At 43.9% G+C, this 19,150-nt stretch overlaps 1 protein-coding gene across 1 annotated transcript in view; it reads left to right on the top strand.

Moving 5' to 3' along the window:
- The window catches only part of LOC126175620 (sialin-like), a 97,887-nt gene extending 87,833 nt beyond the window's left edge, over positions 1-10,054 (top strand). Inside the window, exons 9-10 of the mRNA XM_049922504.1 lie at positions 4,491-4,611; positions 9,827-10,054. Of these exons, the coding sequence (XP_049778461.1) occupies positions 4,491-4,611; positions 9,827-9,906 (201 nt within the window). The 3' untranslated portion in view covers positions 9,907-10,054. The remainder of the gene's footprint in view (positions 1-4,490; positions 4,612-9,826) is intronic.
- Positions 10,055-19,150: the final 9,096 nt, after the last annotated feature.

A 19,150-nucleotide genomic window follows, 5' to 3' on the forward strand; every position in this document is an offset into this window, starting at 1 on the left:
GTTCTCTTCACTGACGAGTGTCGCATATGCCATCAACCAGACAATCTTGCCGGCCGCGGTGGTCTCGCGGTTCTAGGCGCTCAGTCCGGAACCGTGCGACTGCTACGGTCGCAGGTTCGAATCCTGCCTCGGGCATGGATGTGTGTGATGTCCTTAGGTTTGTTAGGTTTAAGTAGTTCTAAGTTCTAGGGGACTGATGACCACAGATGTTAAGTCCCATAGTGCTCAGAGCCATTTGAACCATTTGAACCAGACAATCTTCGGAGACGTTTTTGGAAGCATCCCGGTCAGGCTGAAAGCCTTAGACACACTGTCCAGCGAGTGCAGCAAGGTGGAGGTTCCCTGCTGTTTTGTGGTGACATTATGTGGGGCCGACGTACGCCGCTAGAGGTCATGGAAGGCGCCGTAACGACTGTACGATACATGAATGCCTCCTCTGACCGATAGTGCAACCATATGGGTAGTATATTGGCGAGGCATTCGTCTTCATGGACGACATCGCGCACATCTTGTGAATAATTTCCTTCAGGATAACGACAACGCTCGACTAGAGTGGCCAGCACGTTCTTCAGAAATGAAGCCTATCGAACATGCCTAGGGTAGATTCAAAAGGACTGTTTATGAACGACGTGTCCCACCAACCACTCTGAGGATCTACGGCGAATCGCCATTGAGGAGTGGGACAATCTGGACCAACAGTGCCTTGATGAACTTGAGGATAGTATTCCACGACGAATACAGGCATCAATGCAAGAGGACGTGCTACTGCGTATTGGAGGTACCGGTGTGTGCAGCATTCTGGACCACCACCTCTGAAGGTCTCGCTGTATGGTGGTACAACATGCAATGTGTGGTTTCCATAAGCAATAAAAAGGGCGGAAATGATGTTTATGTTGATCTCTATTCCAATTTTCTGTACAGGTTCCGGAACTCTTGGAATCAAGGTGATGCAAAACGTTTTTTGATGTCTGTACATTTAGAGGTGCCTCTTAGCATGTGCTCCAGCTCCATACATCGACCCTACACGTCATCAATGGAGATACATACTGGCTTGAAAAGCGTCTACCTATAACAAACTGTTACCAAAAAAATAAGCACCATTTGCTATCTGGAGCGATTGTTTTTTGTTATACAGAAGTGCTACATTAAGGCTAGAGAAACATATTTTTCTAGGACGTTGCATACCATCAAATATAGATTTTGCCGAATTAGGGCTAGATCCCGTTAATAACGTTAATCCATAGATCTTAAGAAAAGGAATAAATGTATCACACAATCTTAAGCCATGCCGTAAATTCGACCTTTAACTACAGTTTATATGTTATGTGTATGAAAAAGAAAATGGAAGAGGTCGAGCTCAAATAACGAAAACTGGAGTATATGTCGAAGACAGTTACCACAAAGTATAAACATGAACTGTTATTGGAAAGTAAGAGAAGCCATTGCAGAGGTGTAATCAAGGTTTATAATTTTCTTTAAACACAGTGTATGCAAAAATCTGGAGACAAGTGGAGAACTTACGATATTATCATTTGCTATAAATAGCAATGGAGCACTGACAAAAATGATAGATTCATGAAAGTTTATTTAGTTAAAGGTAACCCAAACACTCTGTTTATAAAGCGCCTGGCCCATTTGGATCTGCTTAAAAAGATAATTTCATTGAAGCTAAATGTGGTGGACTGAATACTGTGCATCTAGCAAAGAAAGAGTTTAAAATTGACGGAATAAAAACGTTTAACAACCACTCATTTACTAAAATTGTAAACTTTTATAAAGAAATTCTGTAAAAATTTTGGGCAGAATATTTGGTGACTTACATCCAAGAAGATGTGTATTGCAGTAACAACAGTGTATGCAGGAAATAAAGGGCAAATTAAAATTCACAAGGAACTGAATTAATTGTGAAGGCCATGCAAGTGATAGTTTAAAGGAAACAAATTGATTTGTATTAGAATTCCAGAACAAACTTTCCTTGCATTTATCAAGTTACTGGTCGGAGAATGAACTAGATGATTTGGATTTAGATTTAAATTTTAAATTAATAATTACCCTGGATGTTACGAAAACCATAGCATACAAACATAAAAGAGTTATTTTCTGTGTGTAAATATATTACCTTCGCTTTTATTTATGTAAGCAAAAAAAATCCTTGTACTTGTATAATTTCGAGTTTCTTTTAGTTCATGTGCTCAGAAAAAGAGGTTTCTTTATCATCGATGAAAGCGTTATGTAGATTTTGGAAGTTTTCAACAGTGATGACGAAGATAACCAGTTATTGGACGAGGAGGATAAATTTTTTTCTGGAAGGAGATATGGAAAATGGAGGTGAACATCATGTCATACAAGGTCCTGAAAAAGCCAATCATATGGTGTTTCAAAATTGATGCAGGTGTGATTTAGGAACGGATTATGTATGTGATAATGAAGATAATCTGTTACTAGATGTAGACGATAAAATGTTTCTAGAAGGATACATGGAAAATGTAAGTGAATATGTTGTCATAGAAAGTCCTGAAAAAGCCGATCAAATGGGGTTTCGAAATATGGTGCAGATGTGATTCAGAAACAGGTTATTTACGTGAGTTTGATTTATACACTGGCGGAAAAATGTCAGGCTTTGAAGTAGGCCTCAGTGAGTCAGCAGTTCTACAACGGACAAAATTTATACCTGAACTTGGATGTGATGTTTATGTAGATATTTTTTAACTCTCCCGCTTTGCAGTATTACTTTGCTTTAGAAAGTGTGAGAAGGGGTGGAACAGCATGCACCAACCGTAGAAAGATCAAGAAGTCATTCCCTCCAGGCATTTAAATGAAAAGAAGTGGTACATACTGTTTTAGTAGCATTGGGCTGACAATCGTGAAGAGGATGTATAGCAAGCCAGTTTATCTACTAACTAATTTTAATTCCTCAATATCACGTACAGCTGTGACGAGGCGTCAGTCTGAGTCTTCTGAAAAGATCAGTCTCCCTTAATGATAAGAAAGTACAGCAAGTGAATTGGAGGGTTGAATCTCATGGATCGGAAGAAAGTGACTTACGAGACTGACAGAAAGACAAAAATTAAGTATTATCTGTGAATTTCCTTCGCTCTTCTTGACATCAGTGGAAAAATGGGTATGTAATAGGTCCAAAATTGTCAGCAGAAGAAGGATTGAAATAACAATATCATTCTTAGAGTTTTGATAATACATTGCAAGAAGTCTAAATGGCAATTATTCAAGTCGAGAAAGGAATTATGCAGTTCTTATATATACAAATATGTCCCAGAATTCTTTTTAGAACTACAAATAAAAATGTCTGAAACAATAATATATTTCGTTTATAAACACTCCGGTTATCACAGAAATGCATAAATTTCAATCACTAGCGCTTCAATTTTCTTATGTGCCTGAAAGGGCTGATTAAATATTTTCTACTTCTAAATTGTTCAGTGATGGTTGTCAAGTGTCACAATCTTCTCTCAAAGTCTAAAATGTCTACAATAATACGGCGTCATCACAAACAAAACAACATTTGCGTCAAGTATCGTAATGTTATTTTTCACACACGAGCACACACATATATATCCATCAAAATAGGCACCTAAAACGGAACCGTGAACTCTAAAATTGAGTGCCGTAATGTTGTTTACATGGCTAAGCATATGCGGCTAAAAAATAACATCCGAAACAGGTAGTTTAGCTTCCTATTTAGAGCTAAATTAGGTGATGTAGGAATACTAACCTGACCAAGGTTATAACTGCAGAAAATACCTGTTGGCTAATATAATACGCTAAGCAGGTAAGCACAAGAACAAATAGGTAGTCTCAATTACTGCTAGCTACTGAAAGAATGTAATTAATTACTTTTTTACTTCTACACTTGGTCTATGCAAGTTTTCATCTTTCGCCATTGCATTTCCGCGATAGTCTGTGTGACAGCAAGTCACATTTCCCACTGTCCCTTTCCCAAACTCCTACGGGAATCAATAATCTGCGAATAGGAAGAGGGACGCTGAATTGCAAGCATGGGATAAGTTGGAAATTTGGTTCGATCAGGGATCGTGTCTGGATGACCGAACCAGTTAAGGTAACTGCTCATGAAAGCAATATATCCGGGATCGAGTCCCTATTGGGCACAAATTTTCGACTTTCGCCACTGCATTTCCACAATATCCTGTGTGACTGAGTGTCACTAGTTTCCCACCCATCTTTTCCCTTTACTTTCCATTCCTCTACTGCACATACAGCGACCACATCATCTCGACTCATGTTCATAGTGGACAAGCTTTAGTAACGGAGTGAAGTCGAAATCTTTTGCTGTGAAGAAAGTGCATAACATCAAAATTTCGAAGCTTACGAAAATATGCTATTTTTTATACCAGCAGTTCGAGATGTTTAATTATAATCATGACAAATTTGTTTTGTAATCCTTACCTTGATGATTGGTCAGAATATGGTCGCTACTGGGGATTCGTGCTTACGTTCTTCTCGTATGTCAACAGCCGACACGGGCGACGTGGAACATGGTGTTCTACATGGCAGCAGCGGTGTTGGTAGCGGGCTACGTCCTCTACGCCGTCTTCACCACCTCCGAGGAGCAGCCTTGGAACGTCCCACCCACAGGTGAGGGCTGCGGCTGCTTTCTGCTCCTCCGACAGAGCACGACTGCGCTGGCCTTCTTGCTGCTCTGTTCCAGTCTTCGCTGTCAGGGTCCCTGAGGTCTTTCAATGCATGAGGAGAGCTCCTACGACTACATGCTGAAAGCTTCAATTAGTCCCAAGTATGCTGAGTAGGGATCATTTGCTGACCACTTCTATTCTGTGGATTCCTGTGGCACAGAAGAATATGTTCACAAGGTGGACGACAGGCACTCGTGCATTGTCCTCTTGGAAGACAAACCAGCCACCGAATTGTTGAATGTAGAAATGAGGAATATCATGGAGGATCCTGTCACAATACCTCACATACTTCAAATTACCCCCTACAGTGGGGGGAGGCGTCTGACATCTGTATACGATACTGACCTAAAACATAACTGATCCATGTACATGATGAACATGTTGGTCTGTAAGCCTGAGACCTGCAACGGCACCTGTCCGCCGCCACACTCTTCTACGACGCTCATCAGGCGTCAGACAAATCGTTCACTCGTCGGCGAAGAGAATACAGTTCCACTGATAGGTTCATTTCCAGGTTTTTTCTTCTTCGTGTTCCACGATGACAGGGGAGTTCATAATCTTATTTAGTGATGGATATCTAGAGCCCAAATTAATGGTGAACAGACGGCTGCGTATTTTGGGTCGACACAGGCCTCCTAGTTGTCTCCATCGGACACATCGCAACCTATGAATATCCGGAGGATGGTAAAAAAACTGTAAGTACCTAGACTTCTCCGGCATATTAACTGATGACATTCTTGTCGGGTGTGCAACCTGATCATACGATCACCTAGACGCAATATTTCCTCTCGGTCCATCTGGTCACCATCTTCAGGTGTGAACCGTGTTTGCTAGTGTCGCCGGAATTGATTCATACCACGAACGGCGGCCATTTTATACGCCGCAGAAGACCAACAGCACGTCCACCAGAATCCTAAATGTTTCTGGATGTATGCCGATGATGCGTTTATAGTGTGACCATATGGAATAGACGCTCTGAAAAATTGCCTGAATCATTTTAATTGTTCGCGATTGAGATCGAAACGGATTGAAATCTTCGTTTCCAGGCGTATTGGTCAACAGAAAGGGAGATGGTACTCTGTGACACAATGTTTATCGAAAACCTATGCATCCGCATCAGTGTCTATGTGAAACGAGTTGTCATCCATTGTACCAACGCACCGTGGCAAAAAGGGCTTATTCCATCCCAGACATAGGAAGCTGGAACACCTTAAGTTGTGTTCAAGCAGAATGGCTTTCGAGTCTGGATTTTTGTCGGAACCAGTTAATGACACATGTAGATTGGTGGCTTTCCTACCATCGGCAGGCCGCATATCGTAAAAAAGTAGGAAGGATTTTAAAAAGATACAATATTATAACTGTATTTCGTCCGCTAGCCAAGATTAGAGCGCTCCATGGTGGTAATTGACTCGGCCTGCAGAATGTATTGACAATGGTACCCCATAGCGATTCATCGTTTTTGTCCGGTTTTCACCTCTGTAGCGCTGTATCTTCACTTGCCTTAGGAGTCAGCGATAACGAATCCTGGCTCAGGCTCTGCTACCCTTCTACGAAGCAAAGAGATACCACCGTTCATGGTATGAATCAGTTCCACCGAAATTAGCAAATAGGGTTGTCACCCGAAGATGGAGGCCATGTAGACCGCAAATGTTTGTATTATCTGACTGCATATCCGACAAGAACATTTTGGCTGGAATGAGCCCAATACAAAGGAGGTGAGTTTCTGAAATCAAAATGGTTCAAATGGCTCTGAGCACTATGGGACTTAACATCAGAGGTCATCAGTCCCCTAGAACTGAGAACTACTTAAACCTAACTAACCTAAGGACATCACACACATCCATGCCCGAGGCAGAATTCGAACCTGCGACCGTAGCCATCGCGCTGTTCCAGACTGAAGCGCCTAGAACCGCTTGGCCACTCCGGCCGGCGGTGAGTTTCTCTTTCTCTTTTTTTTTTCTTTGTTGACCACTCGTTTTCTTCAATGCACGTCTTTGTTGACCACTCGTTTTCTTCAATGCACGTCTAACCTGCGATTAGCTGTTCCCATTTTGGCAAAACATATCTTTAAGGTATTGAAGCTCAGTTGGAGGCTGTCCTTTGTCACAAATTGCATTTGCCTTTTGAACCACACTTATTAGAACAGTGTACTTCTGCCCCAGATGATGACAGTTCGTTGCATGTATGGCGGTGTGAGTCTTCTTTCTGTAGACTGCATGACATAGGGTACCATCTGCCTTTCTTTTTACCAGAATGGCTAAGAATGGAAGACGTCCCTTCTGTAGTAGCTCTAACAAGTATTGTATGTTTTGATGGACGCTGTTCAGGTGGTTCAGGAACCCACTCAGAGCCCTCTGCTACGTTCCCACACAACGAACGTGTCATCCACATAATCGAAAAAGAGTTTAGGTTGGAGTCGTGCAGTTGTTAGTGTGATCTCGAAGTGCCCACATGTGATTGTCAGCCGCAGGGGCATGTGGCTCAACTTGTCCATGGAGTCAGCCATGGCTTAGGTTTACATATCAAACGCCTACGTAATCTCGACACTTCACCGGAAGATGATCGAGACGCAGAATTTCAGTGCAGCCACTCGGATGGAAGGCCGAAAAGATTCCGCCAGTAGTAAACTTCGGGAAAGTCTACATTCACACATACTTTAATGCTCGAGGGGGTACGTGACAGAAAGCAGCCGGTGGTGAAACTGTCTAATAGCGGACAACATATCCAAGCACGTCTGAAAATAGAGGGCACACTGTTATATAAATTAAAAGAGAAATGTATATGATGGATACATATTTGAAATGAGATAGTTTCCATCGTAGTTTATGTACTAATTAACTTACTAGTATGTACACACATACTTTAGTGTGCTCCGTTATGGAAGATGTAAGCTGGTTCATTTCAAGGCATAAAGAAGGTTCCTTGTGTATAGTTCCGTTCATTTCATAAAGCTATAGCTTTCAGTGTCAACTGAGCTGTCCATCTTGAGGCAGATGCTAGAGATTCGTCTTGTATTCGGTTTCCACACAATATACGAGTATTTCCTAGTTTTTATAAAACGTTAAGCTAAAAGTCCATCATCTCTTTCTTTGTAATTCTATTTCAGCGTATCTATTAACCAAGAATAATAAGCAGTTTTTTTATTGGGTCTGCCCGAGCGGTGGCCTCAGCAGAAAAATATGTAAGGACAATACACTGAGGGGGCGAAAGTCATGGGGTACCTCCCAATATCGTGTCGGCCCTCCTTTTCCCTTGCGTAGAGCAGTAAATCGACTTGGCATGCAATCAACAAGTCGTTGGAAGTCCCCTGCAGAAATATTGAGCCATGCTGCCTCTATAGCCGCCCAGAATTGTGAAAGTGTTTCCGGTGCAGCATATTGCGCACGAACTGAATTCTCTATTATGTCCCATAAATGTTCGACTGGATCCATTTCGGGCGATCTGGGTGACCACATCATTCGCTCGAATTGTCCAGAATGTAACCAATCACGAACCATTCTGGTCCAGTGACGTGGCTCGTTGTCCTCCATAAAAATTCCGTCGTCATTTGGTAACATGAAATTCATAAATGGCTTCAAACGGTCTCCATGTAGCAGATCATAACCATTTTTCAGTCTATGATCGGTTCAGTTGGACCGAATAACCCACTCCATTTCATGTAAACACGGCCCACACCAGCTTGCACAGTGCCTTGTTGACAGCTTGGGTCCCTGGCTTCATGAGGTCTGCGCCACTCTCGAATCCTACCATTAGTTCTTACCAACTCCAATCGGGACTCATATGACCAGGCCATGCTTTCCCAGTCGTCTAGGGTCCAATCGGTATGGTCACGAGCCCAGGAGAGGCGATGTTGTTCTGTCAGCAAAAGCACTCGTGTCGGTCGTCTGCTCCCGTAGTCCATTAACGCCTCATGCCACCGCGCTGTCCTAACGAATACGTTCGTCGTACAGCCCACATTGATATCTGCGGTTATTTCACGCAGTGTCAGTTGTCTGTTATTACTGACAACTCTACGCAAACGCCGCTGCTCTCCGTCGTTAACTAAAGGCCGTCGACCACTGCGTTGTCCGTGGTAAGATGTAATGCCTGAAATTTGGTATTCTTGGCATGCTCTGACAATGTGGATATCGGAAAAGTGAATTCCCCAACGATTTCCAAAATGGAATGTCCCATGCGTCTAGCTCAAACTACTATTCCGCGTTAAAAGTCTGTTAATTTCCGTAGTGCGGTCGGAGTACAAATGACATCTCTGTCAATGCACTGCCCTTTTATACCGTACATATGCGATGCTGCCGCCATCTGTAAATGTCCATATAGCTGTTCCATGACTTTTGTCACCTCAGTTTAGTTAATGTACTGTCATATCTGTTAGTTTTTGAAAAAGAAGTATGTGCTGTGAAAGACTTGTCAACCAGAGAACTGTAGAGAACAAAATATAAAATAAAATCGAAATGAAAAGTTATGAGTCGTTTATGCTGGAAAAATAAACTGATCCAAGCCAGAGAAGAGTGTGAGTGATATTCCTACTAGGGCACGTGTGCTGCTATGTATTATAGCTCCTCAGTTATGCACCATCTGGTAATGAACTGCTATACAACAAAAGTTCATCTGCCAATGTTCTTTCTATCTCAAAGTAATAGCTAATGTCTAGAAAAGAGACCTTGGGATGATTATTAATTGATGGGCTTACTCACCGTTGCTTTTCGAACTTAAAGTGTAAAGAAAACACATTAATTATTTTGTGCATGTTGTGTAAAGGATGTATACAATCGACTTAGCTGTGCTCGAGAATAAGATAAATTTTATAATTATTAGAGGAATTATATTTTGATTATATTTCTACAGCTCATGCATCTTATCTTTTATTTTATAGTAACTAGAAATGTCGCTCTAATTGCAACTTTTACAGCCAATTAATGTAATTAATATAAATTAACTTCTGAAGTGGATTAGCACAGTAAATCAATAACCACATAAATCGATGTACAGGATGGCTCTAAGATATTTATTAAGGGGTATGTTTAATTTATTCCCTTACAGGTTGAATGCCACAGCACTGTTGCAGCGCACTTACAACACTATATCTCCAATTAACTGTGAACATCTTTTATTTAGTAAAAACAATAATTTCTTTACTCAGATAACTATTATTGTTCCAGAAAACGGATTCTCAGTGAAGAACGACAAGGGCATCGTAAATACCACCTTTCACGGGGACGACTCTCAACGCAACAGTTGAAGGTCTACTACACCAGCATACTTTGCAGCCCATCTGCCTCAATCTTAGGTGTTCTTATTTATTGTAATTTCACCGCCTATCTTTCTCTAACAGCTGGTGCTCACGCTAAACGTGTCATGTTACTGAAATTAAATGTCAAAATCGAAATAAATGCCACTTTTTGCTCTCTATTTATTTCTTTATGACAGCCAGTTTGTACCGAGTCTTAGAAGGTTTCTACAGCGAGTCTTTGCTATAAAGACGCTTAACTCTCTGTGAGACAAGTGTCACTGTCACACTGACAGCATTCTGCTGACGGGCTAAGCTAGGGTAAGCACATATCAGGAGTGTCCACAAAGTAAAGTCTTATCACGTATTTTTATTGAAACTAATATATGCTGATCAAAATAATGAAAGGATAAAAACCGTTCTCGGTATCCAGAAACATACCCAACATACAAAACTGCAGATGCTTTCGTGTCCACTTCTTGTCCTGTCGTCTGTTCGCTTCTGTCTTGGGATCTTTGGCCGACGTTCGTTTGGCGTTTTTACAGCGTTTCTGCAGCAATGGTGGGTGAAGCATTTTCAGTGCCAGTAGTACATGCTGTTGGGCCCTCAGGTTTAAAGGGTAGAATCGTCTGATTGACTTTCACATTTATTGATGGCATGCATGAATAGCATCGCACAGATACAGATTTGACTTTATCAGATCAACCACCTACTACCACCGGATTCATAGACAGAATATTTCGAAGATAAAATATTAACTCAACAATAAATTATTAATAAAGGCTCAGATTTAAATACTTTTTGCATCATAATCAAAAAATAACAGCATGAAAAAGTGCCTGTGCCAGGCAACTTCCGAAATATGCTGCCTAAAACATCAAATATTTGTTATAAATACCATAACAATAAGAGCAGTAGCTTCAGTTTTGACTGATCATGGGTGTTTGCCTTCTTAATACTGCCATAAACATGACCTTTGTACATAAACCTCAGCCCGCATATGCACCTACAAGGCACAAGAAATATCACAGAAACCAACCTGAAACATAACTAGCAATAAATAATCCAAAAGCTGTATTTCATCTGATTTGTTTCAGAGGTAACTAGTTCCGGCGTTCCATTATGCCATCATCAGGCTCTCTATGAGCCTGTGGCTGAGCTTATATTTCCAGATGAAATATCGTGCAAAAGCGAACCATTATTCATCTCAGCATATCTAACACAGCTTTAAACTCGTAAACAATATGAGCCATTGTCACATTCAATAAAAAATTTTCTGGGTTTGTGACCGCATTGTCAATATACACTCCTGGAAATTGAAATAAGAACACCGTGAATTCATTGTCCCAGGAAGGGGAAACTTTATTGACACATTCCTGGGGTCAGATACATCACATGATCACACTGACAGAACCACAGGCACATAGACACAGGCAACAGAGCATGCACAATGTCGGCACTAGTACAGTGTATATCCACCTTTCGCAGTAATGCAGGCTGCTATTCTCCCATGGAGACGATCGTAGAGATGCTGGATGTAGTCCTGTGGAACGGCTTGCCATGCCATTTCCACCTGGCGCCTCAGTTGGACCAGCGTTCGTGCTGGACGTGCAGACCGCGTGAGACGACGCTTCATCCAGTCCCAAACATGCTCAATGGGGGACAGATCCGGAGATCTTGCTGGCCAGGGTAGTTGACTTACACCTTCTAGAGCACGTTGGGTGGCACGGGATACATGCGGACGTGCATTGTCCTGTTGGAACAGCAAGTTCCCTTGCCGGTCTAGGAATGGTAGAACGATGGGTTCGATGACGGTTTGGATGTACCGTGCACTATTCAGTGTCCCCTCGACGATCACCAGTGCTGTACGGCCAGTGTAGGAAATCGCTCCCCACACCATGATGCCGGGTGTTGGCCCTGTGTGCCTCGGTCGTATGCAGTCCTGATTGTGGCGCTCACCTGCACGGCGCCAAACACGCATACGACCATCATTGGCACCAAGGCAGAAGCGACTCTCATCGCTGAAGACGACACGTCTCCATTCGTCCCTCCATTCACGCCTGTCGCGACACCACTGGAGGCGGGCTGCACGATGTTGGGGCGTGAGCGGAAGACGGCCTAAAAGTGTGCGGGACCGTAGCCCAGCTTCATGGAGACGGTTGCGAATGGTCCTCGCCGATACCCCAGGAGCAACAGTGTCCCTAATTTGCTGGGAAGTGGCGGTGCGGTCCCCTACGGCACTGCGTAGGATCCTACGGTCTTGGCGTGCATCCGTGCGTCGCTGCGGTCCGGTCCCAGATCGACGGGCACGTGCACCTTCCGCCAATCACTGGCGACAACATCGATGTACTGTGTAGACCTCACGCCCCACGTGTTGAGCAATTCGGCGGTACGTCCACCCGGCCTCCCGCATGCCCACTATACGCCCTCGCTCAAAGTCCGTCAACTGCACATACGGTTCACGTCCACGCTGTCGCGGCATGCTACCAGTGTTAAAGACTGCGATGGAGCTCCGTATGCCACGGCAAACTGGCTGACACTGACGGCGGCGGTGCACAAATGCTGCGCAGCTAGCGCCATTCGACGGCCAACACCGCGGTTCCTGGTGTGTCCGCTGTGCCGTGCGTGTGATCATTGCTTGTACAGCCCTCTCGCAGTGTCCGGAGCAAGTATGGTGGGTCTGACACACCGGTGTCAATGTGTTCTTTTTTCCATTTCCAGGAGTGTATATAAAACTACCGACGTTTCGGTATGTGTTGCAAGCTGCCTTCTTCAGGTTTTTTTTGTTTACTGCTGATTGAGAAAACTTTTTTTGTTATATACTTGCATACATAGCTGTAATCTAATTTTGATAAGCTCTTTAGGATGAAGGGAAGGGATGTTAGAAGTCTTTATTGGTGTTTTCATTATTTCTTTTCATTGGTGGAAACCCGACGTTTTTAGTGGTGTTTGCATTATTGCATGTGATTGTTGGAAATCGGCGAATGGAAAACCAGGCGGCAGCTGTGACTTGGCGTTGTTTTCCTGCTTGCTTTCTAGCACCGGCCGGGGCACGCCAATACTCTAATGTACCTGCGTCCGCTGCGGTCCCCCGCGCGCCTGTATGTGTTGCATCACGTGAGCTATCGTCACTTAGTGCTGTTATTGCAGGCAGCCAACACGTCGGAAGTCGTTACCCGTCTTCTCTGTTCATGTTGGCCGGACGTTTGGCTATTTCTATTGCCTCTCTAATCTTCCTCCTGAGAGTAAGAGGCTGTTTCGCAAGTACGCCTGCTTCACCAAGATCAATCTGTTTGCCGCACTTATCCTGGTGTTCTGACACCGCTGACTTGGTGTGCTGTCTTAATCGGAGGTATCTTTCGTGTTGAGATATCCGTGTGCTGATGAGTCTCAAAATTCTACGCCGCGCAGGTATCAAACCGATGTTCTTCTCACAACGAAAGATTCAGTCGACAAACTACATGCTGATGGAGTTAACGAAATCAGGTGCGAATGTGGCTTAGTGTATGTAGGCGAGACGGGGCGACCCATCAGCACACGGATTCCATTATTCCATCAATAACACAAGCAACTCCTGGTGCATTCAACGAGCATAACAGCAGCGTTAATAATGGTATATAAAACCGTACTGAACTGTCCATACAACTGACAATATACAATCGGTACAAAATCTCTATCCGACACAGCAAACAGAACACACAGAGGGCAGCCGCATCACATCATTAGTTATTAAAATAGTCTGGTGACGCACTGTCTATGGGTAATTGTCAGATAATGCCGGTTTTAGCAAAAACCAGATTACAGTAGCTGTTACATGTAAATTGAGGTGATAAAAGTCGTGGGATACCTTCCACTATTGTGTCGAAACTCCTTTACCTGGTTTAGTTCAGCAAAATGGACTCAACAAGCCGTTAGAAGTCCCTTGCAGAAATAATGAGCTAGGCTGCATCTATAGCCGTCCATAACTGCGAAAGTGTTCCCGATGCAGGATTTTGTACACGAACTGACCTCTCGATTGTGTCCCATAACTGTTCCATGGGACTCATGTCGGCGATCTGGAGAGCCAAATTATTGCTTGTCTGTTAGCACTGACAATTCTATGCAGACACTGCTGCCCTCGGTCGTTGAGTGAAAGCCTTAGGGCACTGCGCTGTCTGTGGCGAGAATTAATGCCTGAAAATTGGTGTTCTCGGCACACTCTTCACACTGTGGGTCTCGTAATACTGGATTCCCCAACGATTCCCGAAATGGAAGGTCCTGTGCGTCTAGCTCCAGCTGTCATTCCGTGTTTAAAGTCTGTTAATTCCCGTCGCGGGGCCATAATAACGACGGAAAGCTTTTCACATGAATCAGCTGAGTACAAATGACAGCACCGCCAATGTGCTGGCCTTTTATACCTTGTGTATGCGATGCTGCCGCCATCTGTATAGATATATATCGCTATCCTATGAATTTTGTTACCTCGGTGTTTGCTATTGCTTGGCACAGCTATGGACATCAAGGACACAATATAGGTCTGTGTGTGTTTGATACGCAAGATGCAAGGAACACCGACGCGCTACCACCAGTATCCGTAACCCACAGGCTCCAGCACCTCAAGTCTACTCAACTCTGCAGACCCACAATAACTGCTGTGCATGCGGGCGACCTCTCATAAACAAGCCCGCTCTCAGTTTGCGGCCAAACTTCTACCGGCAGCCGGGCCGCATCGTCAACACCATGGCACTGCTGAGAGTCCCCACACTCACTCCCCTGCACACCAGAGAGGCACTCCACGCCAGCCAACAGAAAGCCACAGGAAGTAGTGGCAACCTAGGAAAACTAGCCAAAATAATGCCACACCTGGCACACCAGCCGCTTGTGCTGGCAAGACATCAGGAAATACACTAAACAAATGTCTGATGGAGATCCCGAGAGAGAAGCTAACGGACAGTAGGTCATCCTGTCTACATTTCAGATATGAACATGCGCTAACTTGGCCGAAATTGGCCATGGAAATTAAAATAAGTAACGTAGGCTGTGGATCGTTCATATACAGGGTGATCAAAAAGTATAAACTTAATAAACCACGGAATAATGTAGATAGAGAGGTAAAAATTGACACACATACTTGGAATGACATGGGGTTTTACTAGAACAAAAAAAAAAAAAAGACAACAAAGTTCACAAAATGTCCGACAGATGGCGCTGGACAGCAAAACTGCTACCGTGACGGGTGAGAGGTACGCCGATATGTTACAGAATCGCATCATCCCCAGCCTGGCTGTTAAACACCTGCTGGAACGTACAATGTTTATGCAGGATGGTGCTCCATCCCCATATTGCTAGATGCGTGAAAGATCTCTTGCGCGAGTTGTTTGGTGATGATCGTGTGCTCAGCCGCCACTTTCGTCATACTTGGCCTCCCAGGTCCCCAGACCTCAGTCCGTGCGATTATTGGCTTTGGGGTTACCTGAAGTCGCAAGTGTGTCGTGATCGACCGACATCTGTAGGGACGCTGAAAGACAACATCCGACGCCAATGCCTCACAACTCCGGACATGCTTTACAGTGCTGTTCACAACATTATTCCTCGACTACAGCTATTGTTGAGGAATGATGGTGGGCATATTGAGCATTTCCTGTAAAGAACATCATCTTTGCTTTGTCTTACTTTGTTATGCTAACTATTGCTATTCTGATCAGATGAATCGCCATCTGTCGGACATTTTTTGAACGTTTGTATTTTTTTGGTTTTAATAAAACCCCATGTCATTCCAAGCATGTGTGTCAATTTGTACCTCTCTATCTACATTATTCCGTGATTTATTCAGTTTTCAAATTTATACTGACTTTTTGATCACCCGGTAAATACAAAAACGGCTGTTTTCTTCAAGTGACTCTATATTACCTTCCTATATCGTCTGGAGTCGTTATAATTGCAAGGAACAAGCTGATATTATGTGACAGGTGAATATAACTGAAATATAGCACCAAAATCCGGCATTCACGTCTGGGAAAACTAATCTTGGTCGTCGCGATGTCTATGTGAGTAATATCACCCTCAGCATAATGATATTTTTCCACCATGTTCACTGTTGTGCATTTATAATAAGGGTCCGTGGCTGGAAACAGAACTACTTTTATACATTTTTAGCAGTGTACTCGAGTTGATGCCATCATGGGAAATGTTAATCGAAGCTACAGAATTGGCTCTCATGTTGGGCTTTTCCTGGGGCTTAATTAATTTGTAAAGCGGTTTGTGGGAAAGGCGGATAGCATGGCGAAATGATTTATAAATTGTTTTGGAAAACGAAATTCCCTTTTCTGCCACTCAGACATGTTGCACCACAGAAGGAAGTTCTAATCACGTCCCAACTACAGTCAAAATGCTTGAGTGGCGAATGAAAAGTCATGAATCCTAATATCTACTTGTGGGAATCGTTGTTTTCCGGACGTTGCAGATTCCCTATATGCTGCTGTTTTATCATACTGCATGGGTCTCAGGTGCCGCCGTAGCCGACTTTGGTGGTGACTTATTCCCTCCAGCTGCTAAAATGCTGCTTGTCTTTGTTGTTAATAAAACCAAACGGCGATAAACCATTCTTTAAGCGATCTCATATATTGTGTCAGCAGAGCAGAGTGAAGAGCTGTACTTTACGACAGAATGGATAATAGTTCTTCCCTCACAAAGAAGAAAGAGTTATTAAAATAAGCGGCCTAAGAAACGTGCCTGCCCGGTGAAACGTTGTTATGCCTCTTGTAAGGAGGAGAAATGCGTACCATCACGTTTCCGACTTTGATAAAGGTCGGATTGTAGCCTATCGCGATTGCGGTTTGTCGTATCGCGACATTACTGCTCGCATTGGCCGAGATCCAATGACTGTTAGCAGAATATGGAATCGGTGGGTTTAGGAGGGTAATACGGAATGCCGTGCTGGATCCCAGTGGCTTCGTATCACTAGCAGTCGAGATGACAAGCATCTTATCCGCATGGCTGTAACGGATCGTGCACCCACATATCGATCCTTGAGTCAACAGATGGGGACGTTTGCAGGACAACAACCATCTGCACGAACAGTTCGACGACGTTTGCAGCAGCATGGACTATCAGCTCGGAGACCATGGCTGCGGTTACCCTTGACGCTGAATCACAGACAGGAGCGCCTGAGATGGTGTACTCAACGACGAACCTGGGTGCACGAATGGCAAAACGTCATTTTTTCGGATGGTTCAATTGGTTCAATTGGCTCTGAGCACTATGGGACTTAACAGCTATGGTCATCAGTCCCCTAGAACTTAGAACTACTTAAACCTAACTAACCTAAGGACATCACACACATCCATGCCCGAGGCAGGATTCGAACCTGCGACCGTAGCAGTCGCACGGTTCCAGACTGCGCGCCTAGAACCGCGAGACCACCGCGGCCGGCTTTTTCGGATGAATCCAGATTCTGTTTACAGCATCATGATGGTCGCATCCGTGTTTGGCGACAACAGGATGAACGCACATTGGAAGCGTGTAATCGTCATCGGCATACTGGCGTATCACCGGGCATAATGGTATGGGGAGCCATTGGTTACACGTCTCGGTCACCTCTTGTTGGCATTGAAGGCACTTTGAACAGTGGACGTTACATGTCAGATGTGTTACGACCCGTGGCTCTACCCTTCATTCGATCCCTGCAAAACCCTACATTTCAGCAGGATAAAGCACGACCTTACGTTGTAGGTCCTGTACGGGCCTTTCTGGATACAGAAAATGTTCTACTGCTGCCCTGGCCAGCACATTCTCCAGATCTCTCACCTATTGAAAATGTCTGGTCAACGGTGGCCGAGCAACTGGTTTGTCACGTCAGAATACGCCAGTCACTAGTCGTGATGAACTGTGGTATCGTGTTGAAGCTGCATGGGCAGCTGTACCTGTACACGCCATCCAAGCTCTGTTTGACTCAATGCCCAGGCGTATCAAGGCCGTTATTAGAGCCAGAGGTGGTTGTTCTGGGTACTGATTTCTCAGGATCTATGCACCCAAATTGCGTGAAAATGTAATCACATGTCAGTTCTAGTATAATATATTTGTCCAATGAAGACCCGTTTATCATGTGCATTTCTTCTTGGTGTAGCAATTTTAATGGCCAGTAGTGTATATAGCACTATTGCATTCCAAACCCGCTACAGTTCATAGGAGTTCTTACAGTTCCTTTTTTATGCAGTCGTAATGTACAGCAAGGAGCAGGTAGGGTATGTTTATTTTAAACTTTTATATATTGCATGGTCTACTTATTTAAACATTTAGAAACGTTTGTAACACACTGCAAGGAATAGTAGTGGCACTGCATCCAAAACGCGCTTCAGGAGCTGAAGTTCTTACAATTACTTTTTTATGTGGTGCCGGTCGTTAGGTATCGTGGCCCATGTGTCCACGTTCTACAAGAACCATGGGCGGTGCGCCGCGTGTCTCCTGCCTGCCGCCGGTCTTGCAAACTGCGGAGACTGTCTCCTCCAGACACGTTCCGGCCGTCAACTCGCGCGCCTCCAGTTATTTTGCTCCAATTCGCGAAGATTCCTGGAGCAGCACAGCCAGGTTTTCCGAAACGTTATAAAAGCTCAGGTTCAGTTCAGCTTTACGACGTTTTTAAGTTATAAACTGTTGCATGTGGAATGGGTAGACGTGCAGGAACAGACAAGTGTTTACCAGTCGCCACGCTGCCAGCCTAAAGGCAGTGTGTGGGTCGGCCACTGTATGGAGGGACCACTGCCAGCAGTCAGGCCACGTCATTCTGCTAGTCGCCTTTTCTTGTTATACTACGCTTGCTCATAAAGAGGATTAGTGTTCGTATACACTTAATTTAAACACAATATTATGTGTAGTGGTTGCTGTACAAGCTTAGATTTTGCAATTGGCTCTGAGCACTATGGGACTTAACATCTATGGTCATCAGTCCCCTAGAACTTAGAACTACTTAAACCTAACTAACCTAAGGACATCACACAACACCCAGTCATCACGAGGCATAGAAAATCCCTGACCCCGCCGGGAATCGAACCCGGGAACCCGAGCGCGGGAAGCGAGAACGCTACCGCACGACCACGAGTTGCGGACTAAATTTTGTAATTAGCAGTCGTAACGCATCCATATTCCTTCATTTTTTACATGTACAGGTGCAGATAGATTTTTCTGTTGTAATTTTTGTCAACAAAAAGAAAAAAAAAGAATTCTTGTCTCTGTTCGGAGCGCATAATCTCCAAAAGTGAAGACCTGATTTACGAGTTTT

The sequence above is a fragment of the Schistocerca cancellata genome, chromosome 3 (assembly GCF_023864275.1).
Source record: "Schistocerca cancellata isolate TAMUIC-IGC-003103 chromosome 3, iqSchCanc2.1, whole genome shotgun sequence".
NCBI lineage: Eukaryota > Metazoa > Arthropoda > Insecta > Orthoptera > Acrididae > Schistocerca > Schistocerca cancellata.